The sequence below is a fragment of the Bufo bufo genome, chromosome 3 (genome assembly GCF_905171765.1).
Source record: "Bufo bufo chromosome 3, aBufBuf1.1, whole genome shotgun sequence".
In the NCBI taxonomy this organism is placed as follows: domain Eukaryota; kingdom Metazoa; phylum Chordata; class Amphibia; order Anura; family Bufonidae; genus Bufo; species Bufo bufo.
Window position 1 is genome coordinate 576,708,895 of NC_053391.1, and position 12,983 is coordinate 576,721,877.

Below are 12,983 nucleotides of genomic sequence, written 5' to 3' on the forward strand. Positions count from 1 at the left end.
CCCTCCCAGACCCGCTGCATTGCACATGCAGTCAGACCATTAAATAATTTATGGAATATACACAAAATATGCAATAAATGTCTGAAAGGTGGGTTGCTTCACTCCCACACGTATATTAGAAAGGATGTGCTGTGCAAACATCAGCAACACCAGGATGCCTGCAGCTCCTGCATATAGACAGAGGTTTTCATTGAAGTCCATAGGAGGTGTGGAAACATCTGAGCAATTCTACTTCCCATTAAGTCTCCTCCTACATGTGACCTCCAATGACCACCTTGATGGGCAAAGAAGAAGCCCAACCTGTCAGACATTTCCTGTGGATATGTCATACACTTCTGAAGTGTGACCACCCCTTTAATGTTGTATTTAAGATCCATATAGCATTTCATTAAAATGCCAGATTTCTGCAGTTAGTGTGGAGATAACCAGATATACTCGGCATTACGCCGTATTGTCTATGTTGGAGATATTTAGTCAATATTTAGTCCATCTACCAATCTGGATTTTTTTTTCTAAACTTGCACCTGGTAAATCCCATTGACTTTAATTTGGTGGACCTAACTTTGTCTAGTTTGTTGGTCTCTCAAGGTGAAGCCATGTGTGGGATCATCATGACATGTTCCTGTCATAGGACTAGTAACTGATTTCTATGGGCTGCTGTTACTTTTTGCTTGTAAGGCACCATTCCATTTATCTGCTCAATCATCAGACATGATATAATGAGCTGTTACATTTTACCTGTATGCATACTGTAATGAGAGAATACAATTTTTAATAAATGGGCCAGATATCATAACAGTAGACAAAACCGAGATCGTTAAAAGCTACAGCAGGCGATGTCACAAGTATAACATAATTCAGACAACTAACAAATATGAACAGTAATCAGCTAATATACATAATGCAGTATTATTGCATACCATAATAAGAAAATACATTTTAATAAATGTGCCAGACACCATAACAGCAAACAAAACAGAGATTGTTAACAGCTAGAGCAGGAGACGTCATTCAGAGACAGGCACAAATATAACATAATGCATGAACAAATATGAACAAGGAACAACTAATAATATACATTATGCAGTATTATTGTATACTATGCATGTTCCTTCAGCAATAATAATTAATAATATTCAGTACTAGTACGAACTAGTCTGGAAATTGATCCTGAATCCAACTCAAATACTTCTGAACTAGACTTTAATCCTAATGCCAGGTTGTGCAAAGAGTCATGGGGTAGGGTAGGGGAATCTGTGGTGAAGGACAGGAATAGTGGGGTGATGTAGCGGTAGCAGAGGTGAGGGAGGACATGCCCTGATGCTGTGAGGGATAAGACATGCTGTGAAGCCAATAGGCTGAGCCCCCATTGTAGTTGTGCTTGTTAAGGTAATGCAATGCACTGTATAACTGTCCTGGACATTATGTTTGCATTAAACTATATTTTATGTCTAAAATTCTGCTCAAAATCACCAGAGGAGGGGTCCTCTGCCTCAACAATTGGACCCACACTGTTTAAGACAAACAGCAAATACAATGTTATAAAATGTACAAATACAGCAAAGCCAACAATAGCACTGTTCTGTCAGATACATGTTTCTCAAACAAAGGCAGATATTGCAGACAAGGCAGAGGGGGTGTTATTGGCCATATGAGCCGGGACATGCACAAGCTTGGCATCAGGACATAAAGGTCTACCTTGGGTTAGCTGTTCCGGAAAAAGGTATCGTCCATCTGTTGTTACTGCCCTCTCTGTAAAATAACGGGTCAGCTTCCTGATCAGTTAAAGGTATCAAGGTAATACAACAAAATGCAGTTTCGGTCTGGGGACATACACCAATGAGCAACAGGGTAACAATGTTTTGCACTTTTGACTTTCAGGCTCCATATCTCACCATCCACTACAGCTTTGAACATGAGACTACCATCATCTTATAGACAATCATGTTGGCTATCTCATACATAAATTGGACTTGCAACTATGTAGCATATAACTAGTTATGCAGATTCTTGTCATGTGACTGCATTGTTACTGTTTTGCTCCTAAAATTCAAAATTTTTATTTTTATTATTTTGTTAGTATTTTGTAAATCCACCTTTGGCTTTCAACATGCCTGAATCCTTCTGGGCATGCTCTCGATTAGATTCAAGCATGTCTCAATCGAAATCTGCTCCCAGATCTCTTCTACACGTTCCCAATGTTGGTGCATACGGGTAAACTCAATTGGGTACGAATACAGCTTTTTCTTCAACTCTACCCTCAAGTGTTCAATTGGGTTGAGGTCTGGGGACTGTGTGGGCCAATCCAGCACTTCTACTTAATTTTCATTGAACCATTTATTCGCCAATCTCGACGTATGCTTCAGATCGTTCACCTGCTGGAATACTATGTCCTCCTTTTCATACCCATAGTACTTGAGTGTATGAAGTAACTCGTCTTGTAGGATACTCACACATAGCTCAGCACTGAGACCACCATCAATGCTGGTCAAGTATCCAATACCTTTGCCTGTGATACAACCCCATATCATCAGGCTTCCTCCACCGAACTAGACAGTTCCTTTAATTTCTCGATCAATTAGCCCCCTTTGCCTTGTTTCCTCCAGACCCATTTGCACCCATCAGAGCTCAGTCTATTGCCTTTCGTCTCATTGCTCCAAATCACCCGTTTCCAATCTCCTACTGTCCAATATTTGTACTTTTTTGCAAACTCAAGCCGACACTTCTTATGAGGATATTGAAGTCGAGGCTTCTTCACTATTTTCGGGGAACCATTCCAGACTTGTGTAATGAGCATTGTGCTTGCATGGACGTCTGTGATCTTACTATTCAGAAGCATACGAGTCACCTCCACTGCTGTGTTTGTCGCACCAGAACTGATAGACCTTGTTGAATCTGATATTTTGCCTGGACGTCCACCTCTTGGCTTTGGAAGGTATAGATGGACTTCATTCCATATTCTTCAAATTTCATGGCACTCACATGATGCAGTTTGGCAATTTTCTTGGCCAAGATACCGCTATTGATGAGCTGGATGATGCTGTTTCTCTTTTCTTGGGAAATCTTCTTTATGGCTGCTCCTCAATTCAAACCAGTGACCTTTCGATTGGGAATCAAATTAATGACACACTGAGCTATTAGGGAATGTGAAAACAGGTTGTTATTTGTAGTATACAAAATATATAAAGTATAAAAAAGATTGTTCCACCACCAGGAGCAAAACAGTAACAATGCAGTTACATGACAAGAATCTGCATAACTAATCATATTCAATAGTCCAATAATCAATAGTTAAATTTATGTATGAGATAGGCAAGATGGTTGTCTATGAAATGATGGTAGTCTCATGTTGAAAGCTGTAGAGGATGGTGAGATATGGAGCCTGAAATTCAAAAGTTCAAAACATTGACACAATTTGTCTTATTTCCTCTTCAAATAATAAAAAAATGGCAAAAAAAATTGCAGTCAACTGGCAAACAAAATGGATTAATTTTATTGCAAAGGACTCACCAACCACTTACCCCTGTCTACAATGAACCTCAGTTTCTGTATGATGGATAAATTTCCATTAACTCTGTAAATCCCATCTACATCCAGGCCTGGTATACAAAAAAGAATAATTGATGACTGTATATGTAAAAAATGAAAATGAATTTAAAAAAATGAAGTTTTTCTTTATATGTACAAGATAATCAAGGTCATTTATTATTAATAGTTTTTGGTGTAAAAAAAAAGTCACACGGCCCCGTTTTCCAACTAAATTTAGGTGCAAGTGGCGTTTTTACGTCACCATCAACACTGGGAAATGGCAGGGAGGTGGGGTGGCATCAGTCTCGGCAAATTCACTTCAGCTTCCTAGTGTAAATGACGAATAAAATCTACTCCATCTAGGAGCTGTAGTATTCAATCTAGGTGGAGGACGCGCCTATTTTATAAGGCCTCTTCATAAATTAGACACATCCTCCAGCAGCACAGGGGATATCAATGACAGTATAAAATGCCAATCTTTGATAAATGACTCCCAATATCTTTTTTATTAAATCTTTTGCACATACCTTTTTCATTTACTGCTTCTATACAAAGTCGCACAAACTTTGGGATTGTGCTGTGCTCTCGATAACACAGGGCATCCAACCGGCAGCCAAATACTTGATCTACAAAATAAGAGGATGGTTACCAAGTTGTAATGACACATGTTGGTGTAAGGCGGGCACGGCACACCTTGAAAAATAGTGGCGGCTGAGGACTGCGTAACCCGGGAAGACCGCCAACATTAGTCTGCGGAAGGCCTCAGTATCCACAAGTCTATATAGTAACATTTCCAGGGCCAGTAATTTGGAAAGCTGCGCATTTAGTGCTATGGCCTGTGGGTGGGTGGCTGGGTATTTGCGCTTGCGTTCAAATGCCTGGGGTAAGGACATTTGGATGCTGTCCTGGGACACGGAAGTGGATGTGGTAGATGATGGTGCTTGCGAAGGTCCAGGTGCAGGGCGGGAGGCATCAAGGGCTGCGTCTTGGACAGGGGATTGGCCAGCACATAACACCAGGGAAGAGGAGGCAGTGGTGTGACCCGCAGACACAGATTGTGGACCCAGGCGTTCGGCACACCTATTACAGTGCTTTGATGCCATGTGGTGGATCATGCTAGTGATGGTGAGGTTGCTAGTATTCATGCCCATGCTCATTTTTGTATGGCACAGGTTGCAAATTACAATTCTTTTGTCGTCTGCACTTTCCTAAAAAAAAAGCACCAGACTGTGGAATACCTACCCCTTGGCAAGGGAGATTTCCGCAAGGGGGTGCTCCGTGGAACAGTTTTGGGGCCTGTTTGGTGTGGCCCGCCTTCTCCCTTTTTCCACCCCACTGCCTCTTCCAGCCTGTTGTGGTGCTGTAGATCCCTCTGTACTGCTGTCCTCGTTCGGCTTTCCACCTTCCCAGGTTGGGTCAGTGACTTCATCGTCCACCACCTCCTCTTCCACTTCCTCACTCTGCTCATCCTCCTGACTTGTTGACCTAACCACAACCACAGTGATTGACAACTGTGTCTCATCCTCTTCCTCAACCTCTTGAGACAGTAATTGCTGTTGATAACTGTGTCTCATCATAATCTACCTCATTAAACAGTAATTGCCATTCCCCACCGTCATCTTGTTGTGACGGTGGATCCTCAAGAGTTTGGGAATCAGGACACAAGATCTTTCGCTCTTTAAGTGTGCTTGGCGAGAGGGACAAATCAAGGAATGGCGAGGAAAAGAGGTCCTCGGAATATCCGAATGTGGTATCACTTGTTTGGCCAGACTCTCCATGGTGGGAGGAAGGAGTATCAAGACTGGACTTGGTGGAAGACAGGGTGGTGTTTAACCGACTGGAAGCATTATCTGCTGCAATCCAACCGACCACCTGGTCGCACTGGTCTGACTTCAAGAGTGGTGTCCTGCGCCGCCCTGCAAACTGGGACATGAAGCTAGGTATCGTGGATGACTGTTTTTCTTGTGCTCTGGCAGCAGGCACAGTTTCAATGTGCCCAGGACCATGGCCTCTGCGTGCACCATCAGCAGCACGTCCACTTCCCCGTCCCTTACTGCTCGCCTTCTTCATTTTAAATGTGATATATGCTTGCAAGTATGTCACATGTACAGTAGCGTAGTGTTTGGAAGTGTATGCGCAAAAAAAATTAAAAAGGTATTTGGGATGTGGAAACGTCACACAGGAGATATCCCGCAGATAATGTCAATGCTGTCACCAGCAGCTAATAAAATATTACAGGGAATGTCACAGGTATTTGGGATGAGGAAACGCTATACAGGAGATGTACCACCGGTAATGTCACTGTCCAAAGCGTCTACGTAAAAAGTACACTGTATGTCACAGATACAATTTTTAGGCGCACACTTTACACTGGAGATGTGCCACTGGTAATGTCACTGTCCGCAGCGGACACAGTCTATTGAAAATACACTGGATGCCACAGATATTTTTTGGATGTGCACACTTTACACTGGAGATGTGGCACAGCTAATCTCACTGTCCGCAGCGGACACGTCTATTGAAAAAGTACACTGGATGTCACAGATATTTTTGGGATGCGCACACTTTACACTGGAGATGTGGTGCATCTAATCTCACTGTCCGCAGCGGACATGTCTATTGAAAAAGTACACTGGATGTCACAGATATTTTTGGGATGCGCACACTTTACACATGAGATGTGGCACAGATAATTTAACTGTCCACAGTGGACACCGTCTATGAAAAAAGTGTACTGGTAGTCACTGATATTTTAGGGATGCGCACACTTTACACAGGAGATGTGGCACGGATAATTTAACTGTACGCAGCGGAAAGCATCTACGGAAAAAGTACACTGGATGTCACTGATATTTTAGGGATGCGCACACTTTACATAGGAGATGTGGCGTGGAAAATTTAACTGTCCGCAGCGGCCTATTAGATGTGGGATGCGCTAAAAATATATATTGCTGCCGTCACACACAATAGTCCTTAAACTGACTTTTGGGTCTCTGAAAAGTTTTTCTAATAAAAATCTTCCAATAACACTCCCTACACTGTCTTTCCCTTCCTATGCTCAGCTCTCCCTGACTAAGACACAGCCGAACACATGTCATCGGGGGCTTTATAGCACCCGATGACGCGTTCCGGCCAGCCAATCACTGTAATGCCAGTAGCCAACATGGCCACGGCATTATAGCGCGTGCCAGTACCTCCCTGCACGTTTATTGGCTGCGTTGCAGCCAAGAAACGTGTGGGAATGGGGACTCGAGCATTGTGCTCGAGCAGATGCGGTAATCGGCCGAGTACCGCCTTGGGCTGAGCTTTGAGATGCTCCAGCCGAACAGATGTTCAGACGAGTATGCTTGATCATCACTACTATGTACACCTTTGGGGGCAATTCTTTTTATGATTGCAATTTACTCATTTTGGGCTACAAATACTTTTTTTCAATTTGTCTTTATTAAAAAAAAAAAAAAAAACAGGGTTAACTGTTTTTCTAGCTTTTTACTTTCACTTTGTGCCATTCATCTAATAAACCTTATTTTTAAATTACTAAACGGTTGTAAACACTTATTTAACATTCCTATCAGTAAGATAAGAACTGAGCTATAATGAGTGTTTATAAGGTCAAAGATCAGAGGTAAGGAGCTGCCTTATGGAGCAACACAAAATTCAAAGTTCCCCAAAGGTGTTTATGGCCTTTAAAATATATCTTAATTTTATATTTAGATATACAGTATAGTCAGTGTTTAAGTTCACCTATCTAATACTAGGTAAGCTTAAAGGGAACCTGTCACCATGAAAATATAATTTAAGATACAGGTAGCATGTTATAGAGCAGGAGAAGCTGAGCAGATTGATATACAGTTTTGTGTGAAAAGGTTCAGTATAACGTATGTTATTTAAATTCCCACTCATTTTGAGCTTTAAAGTCCAGGAGTCGGTCCTAACAGTTATTGACAGCTCTCTCTGTATACACAGTCATAGAGGGAAGGCTGTGAAACACTGATAGGACCGTCTCCTTGACTTCAAAGTTTAGAAAGAGCAGGAATTTAAATTACAATTTTTACTGAATCTTTTGCCATAAAACTACAGTCGAGTCCATAAATATTGGGACATCGACACGATTCTAACACTTTTGGCTCTATACACCACCGCAATGGATTTGAAATGAAACGAACAAGATGTGCTTTAACTGCAGACTGACAGCTTTAATTTGAGGGTATTTACATCCAAATCAGGTGAACGGTGTAGGAATTACAACAGTTTCCATATGTCCCTCCCACTTGTTAAGGGACCAAAAGTAATGGGACAATTGGCTTCTCAGCTGTTCCATGGCCAGGTATGTGTTATTCCCTCATTATCCCAATTACAATGAGCAGATAAAAGGTCCAGAGTTAATTTCAAGTGTGCTATTTGCATTTGGAATCTGTTGCTGTCAAGTCTCAAGATGAGATCCAAAGAGCTGTCACTATCAGTGAAGCAAGCCATCATTAGGCTAAAAAAACAAAATAAACCCATCAGAGAGATAGCAAAAACATTAGGCGTGGCCAAAACAACTGTTTGGAACATTCTTAAAAAGAAGGAACGTGCTGGTGAGCTCAGCAACACCAAAAGACCCGGAAGACCACGGAAAACAACTGTGGTGGATGACCGAAGAATTCTTTCCCTGGTGAAGAAAACACCCTTCACAACAGTTGGCCAGATCAAGAACACTCTCCAGGAGGTAGGTGTATGTGTGTCTAAGTCAACAATCAAGAGAAGACTTCACCAGAGTGAATACAGAGGGTTCACCACAAGATGTAAACCATTGGTGAGCCTCAAAAACAGGAAGGCCAGATTAAGGTTTGCCAAACGACATCTAAAAAAGCCTTCACAGTTCTGGAACAACAACCTATGGAACGATGACACCAAGATCAACTTGTACCAGAGTGATGGGAAGAGAAGAGTATGGAGAAGTACAGGAACTGCTCATGATCCTAAGCATACCACCTCATCAGTGAAGCATGGTGGTGGTAGTGTCATGACGTGGGTATGTATGGCTGCCAATGGAACTAGTTCTCTTGTATTTATTGATGATGTGACTGCCGACAAAAGCAGCAGGATGAATTCTGAAGTGTTTCGGGCAATATTATCTGCTCATATTCAGCCAAATGCTTCTGAACTCATTGGACAGCGATTCACAGTGCAGATGGACAATGACCCAAAGCATACTGCAAAAGCAACCAAAGAGTTTTTTTAGGGAAAGAAGTGGAATGTTATGCAATGGCCAAGTCAATCACCTGACCTGTATCCGATTGAGCATGCATTTCACTTGCTGAAGACAAAACTGAAGGGAAAATGCCCCAAGAACAAGCAGGAACTGAAGACAGTTGCAGTAGAGGCTTGGCAGAGCAACACCATGGATGAAACCCAGCGTCTGGTGATGTCTATGCGTTCCAGACTTCAGGCTGTAATTGACTGCAAAGGATTTGCAACCAAGTATTAAAAAGTGAAAGTTTGATTTATGATTATTATTCTATCCCATTACTTTTGGTCCCTTAACAAGTGGGAGGCACACTGCAATTGTTCCTACACCATTCACCTGATTTGGATGTAAATACCCTCAAATTAAAGCTCACAATCTGCAGTTAAAGCACAACTTGTTCGTTTCATTTCAAATTCATTGTGCTGGTGTATAGAGCCAAAAATTTTAAAATTGTGTCGATGTCCCAAATTCAACAAGGTCCTGAACACAACCCTTAGGGTCCATTCACACGTCTGTAAGTGTTCAAAACACAGACACTGCAAATGTGCCTTCCGCGATGTTCGGAGCGCACATCGCCGGCACTATAATAGAAAATGCCTAATCTTGTCCGCAATTGCGGACAAGAATAGGACATGTTATATTTTTTTGCGGAAACGGAATCACAGATGCGGAAGTACGGATCCGCAAATGCGGATGCGGATCCGCAAATGCTGATGTGGACAGCACATTCCGGCCCTATTGAAAATGAATGGGTCTGCACCCGTTCAGCAAAATTGCGGAACGGATGCGGACCTATTTTGCGGACGTGTGAATGGACCCTTAGGGCTCCCAGTCCATACAATCATGCAGTTGCTGCAGACTTCTTGGTTTGAGACCTTTCATCTGACCTCTCTCACTAACAGGGCATTTGTACCTACAAAACTGATGCTCGCTGGATGCTTGTATTGCACATTACTCGAGGTAACTATTAGACTCATGTGACGCCCATGGAAATTCCAACAAATCATCACTTCTTGGGATGTTTCATCCACTGCCATGATTCCATGATCAACGTCACTCGGATCATTTCTGCCTACCACATTCTGACCACATCCGTATGCCTGTATACAATGAGCTGCTGCTACATGATTGCCTGATTAGATATTTGCGTTTAGTTTAATTTGAAGCTAATAGCAATTGAATTGAATGTGAGTCACCCTACATACAAACTAACCTTTAATAAGTCCTTTCTCTTGTAATGTCTGGAGAGGAGGCCTCTTCATTAACATCTTCTTTAACCTATGCTTTATCTTCTTTTTATCCACACCGCCGGCATTATTGCTCACCCAGGGCACTAGATAAGAAACATCAGGGAAACATGTTCAGTTATACTATACACCAAAATTATCAAGCATGATCCTCAATGCACAATACTTTCTGTAATAGATTGCATCTGCTATATGTATCTGCTATAGGGGCAGCACGGGGGCTCAGTGGTTAGCACTGGTGCCTAAGGCTACTTTCACACTTGCGCTTGATCGGATCCGTTCTGAACGGATCCGATCATATTAATGCAGACGGAGGCTCCGTTCAGTACGGATCCGTCTGCATTAATAACTTAGAAAAATTTCTAAGTGCGAAAGTAGCCTGAGCGGATCCGTTCAGACTTTCAATGTAAAGTCAATGGGGGATGGATCCGCTTGAAGATTGAGCCATATGGTGTCATCTTCAAGTGGATCCGTTCCCATTGACTTACATTGTAAGTCTGGACGGATCCGCACGTCTCCGCACGGCCAGGCGGACACCCGAACGCTGCAGCGTTCAGCTGTCCGCCTGGCCGTGCGGAGGCGAGCGGAGCGGAGGCTGAACGCCGCCAGACTGATGCAGTCTGAGCGGATCCGCATCCATTCAGACTGCATCAGGGCTGGACGGAAGCGTTCTGCTCCGCTCGTGAGCCCCTTCAAACGGAGCTCACGAGCGGACAGCAGAACGCTAGTGTGAAAGTAGCCTTACAGCGTTGGGGTCCTAGGTTCAAAACTGACCAGGGACAACATCTGTATGGAGTTTGTATGTTCTCCCCGTGTTTGTGTGGGTTTCCTCCAAGTTCTCCGGTTTCCTCCCACACTCCAAAGACATACTGATAGGGAAATTAGATTGTGAGCTCCACTGGGGACAGCAAGTGATGATAAATTATATCTGTAAAAAGCTGCAGAATGTGTCAGCGCTATATACGTGAGTATAATAAAATAAATATAAATATGAAAAACAATTCAAAATAATACACTATGCCAGTGGTGGAGAACCTATGGCACGGGTGCCAGAGGCGGCACTCAGAGCCCTCTCTGTGGGCACCCGCACCCTGGAAAAAGTCTATGGTGTACCAATATGCCTTAGACTTTTCCTGCCATTCATCACTGCAGGGCGCGCTATGGACAGCACAGGCAGCGCACTGAATGTAGGCAGGCTGTTATAGCAAAATGATAAAGTACATGGAAGATATACTATATTGGACTGTAGTATTTAGGGTAAATTGCCTGGTTGGCACTTTGCGATAAATAAGTGGGTTTTGGGTTGCAGTTTGGGCACTCGGCCTCTAAACGGTTTGCCATCACTGCACTATGCTGTCCTCAGTGAGTGCACGTGATCGGTTCCCTCTAACAGTGGATGGAGCAGGAAGCAGAAGACTCCATCCACTGACTAGTGGCCATGCTGGTGTACTGCAGCTCAGTTCCCATTTAACCACTTAAAGGGCTTCTGTCACCCCACAAAAGTCTTTTTTTTTTTTTTGGATAGTTACATTCCTTATAGCGCGATATAGGAGAATATAATCTTGTCACTTACTTTCATGCGGCCGTTTCTTTAGAAAACGTCTTCTCTTTCGGTGATGTCATCGGCGCAGGCGCACTGAGGGAGTTCTGAGGAGACGAGCCTCCTCATCTCAGAGCGCCTGCGCCGAATGAACAGAGGCGCGCGATTTTTGAAATACTGACAGGGCCGGCCGGAGGAGGAAATCACGGCTGGCCCTGTCAATCAACACGGCGAGGGGGCGGTTTTTTGCTGCGGCTACCAGCAAGTAGACGCCCTACTTGCTGGTAGAGACTGGATTTACATATTATAAAACTTCGTTTTCTAAAGAAACGGCCGCATGAAAGTAAGTGACAAGATTATATTCTCCTATATCGCGCTATAAGGAATGTAACTATCCAAAAAAAAAAAAAGACTTTTGTGGGGTGACAGAAGCCCTTTAAGGACCACAGGTTTATACCCCCCTAGCGACCAGGCCCTTTTTTACAAATCGGCACTTCACAACTTTAACGGTTTATTGCTCGGTCATGCAACTTGGCACCCAAATGAATTTTACCTCCTTTTCTTCTCACAAATACAGCTTTCTTTTGGTGGTATTTGATTGCTGCTGAGATTTTTCGTTTTTCTGATATTAATCAAAAAAGACCGCAATTTTCTCAAAAAAAGTGTATTTTTAACTTTTTCTGGTAAAATTGTTTAAATATAATTAAATTTCTATACAAGTTTGTGTCAGAATTTATTGTGCTACATGTCTTTGATAAAAAAAAATCCAATAAGTGTATATTTATTGGTTTGCGCAAAAGTTATAGCGTTTACAAACTATGGTACAAAAATGTGCATTTCCGCATTTTGAAGCAGCTCTGACTTTCTGAGCACCTGTCATGTTTCTTGAGGTGCTAGAATGCCAGGATAGTATAAATACCCCCCAAATGACCCCATTTTAGAAAGAAGACACCCCAAAGTATTCGCGGAGGGGCATGGTGAGTTCATGTATGATTTAATTTTTTTTCACAAGTTAGCAGAAAATGACACTTTCTGAGGAAAAAAAATAAATAATAAAGTTTTCATTTCTGCTAACTTCTGGCAAAAAAAAAAAAATCTCCCACGGACTCACTATGCCCCTCAGTGAATACCTTGGGGTGTCTACTTTCCGAAATGGGGTCATTTGTGGAGTGTGTTTACTGTTCTGGCATTTTGGGTGGGGCTAAATTGTGAGCAATCCTGTAAAGCCTAAAGGTACTCGTTGGACTTTCGACCCCTTTACGCACCTAGGCTGTCACACATGTGGCATCGCCGTACCCAGAAGAAGTAGGGCAATGTGTTTTGGGGTGTATTTTTACATATACCCATGCTGGGTGAAAGAAATATCTCTGTAAATTGACAACTTAGTATAATTTTTTTTTTAAAGTTGTCATTTACAGAGATATTTCTCACACAG

The 12,983-nt window shown here is 42.6% G+C and overlaps 1 protein-coding gene across 5 annotated transcripts in view; it reads right to left on the reverse strand.

Moving 5' to 3' along the window:
* The window catches only part of ARHGAP9 (Rho GTPase activating protein 9), a 223,264-nt gene that overhangs the window by 45,279 nt on the left and 165,002 nt on the right, over window positions 1-12,983 (reverse strand). For 4 of the 5 annotated variants that reach the window (XM_040425734.1, XM_040425736.1, XM_040425738.1 and 1 more), the window contains 4 exons: window positions 9,975-10,094; window positions 4,056-4,154; window positions 3,522-3,599; window positions 1,699-1,752 (listed from right to left, as the gene is read on the reverse strand). In XM_040425734.1, the coding sequence (XP_040281668.1) occupies window positions 1,699-1,752; window positions 3,522-3,599; window positions 4,056-4,154; window positions 9,975-10,094 (351 nt within the window). The remainder of the gene's footprint in view (window positions 1-1,698; window positions 1,753-3,521; window positions 3,600-4,055; window positions 4,155-9,974; window positions 10,095-12,983) is intronic. The other variant, XM_040425737.1, reaches the window with a different exon arrangement.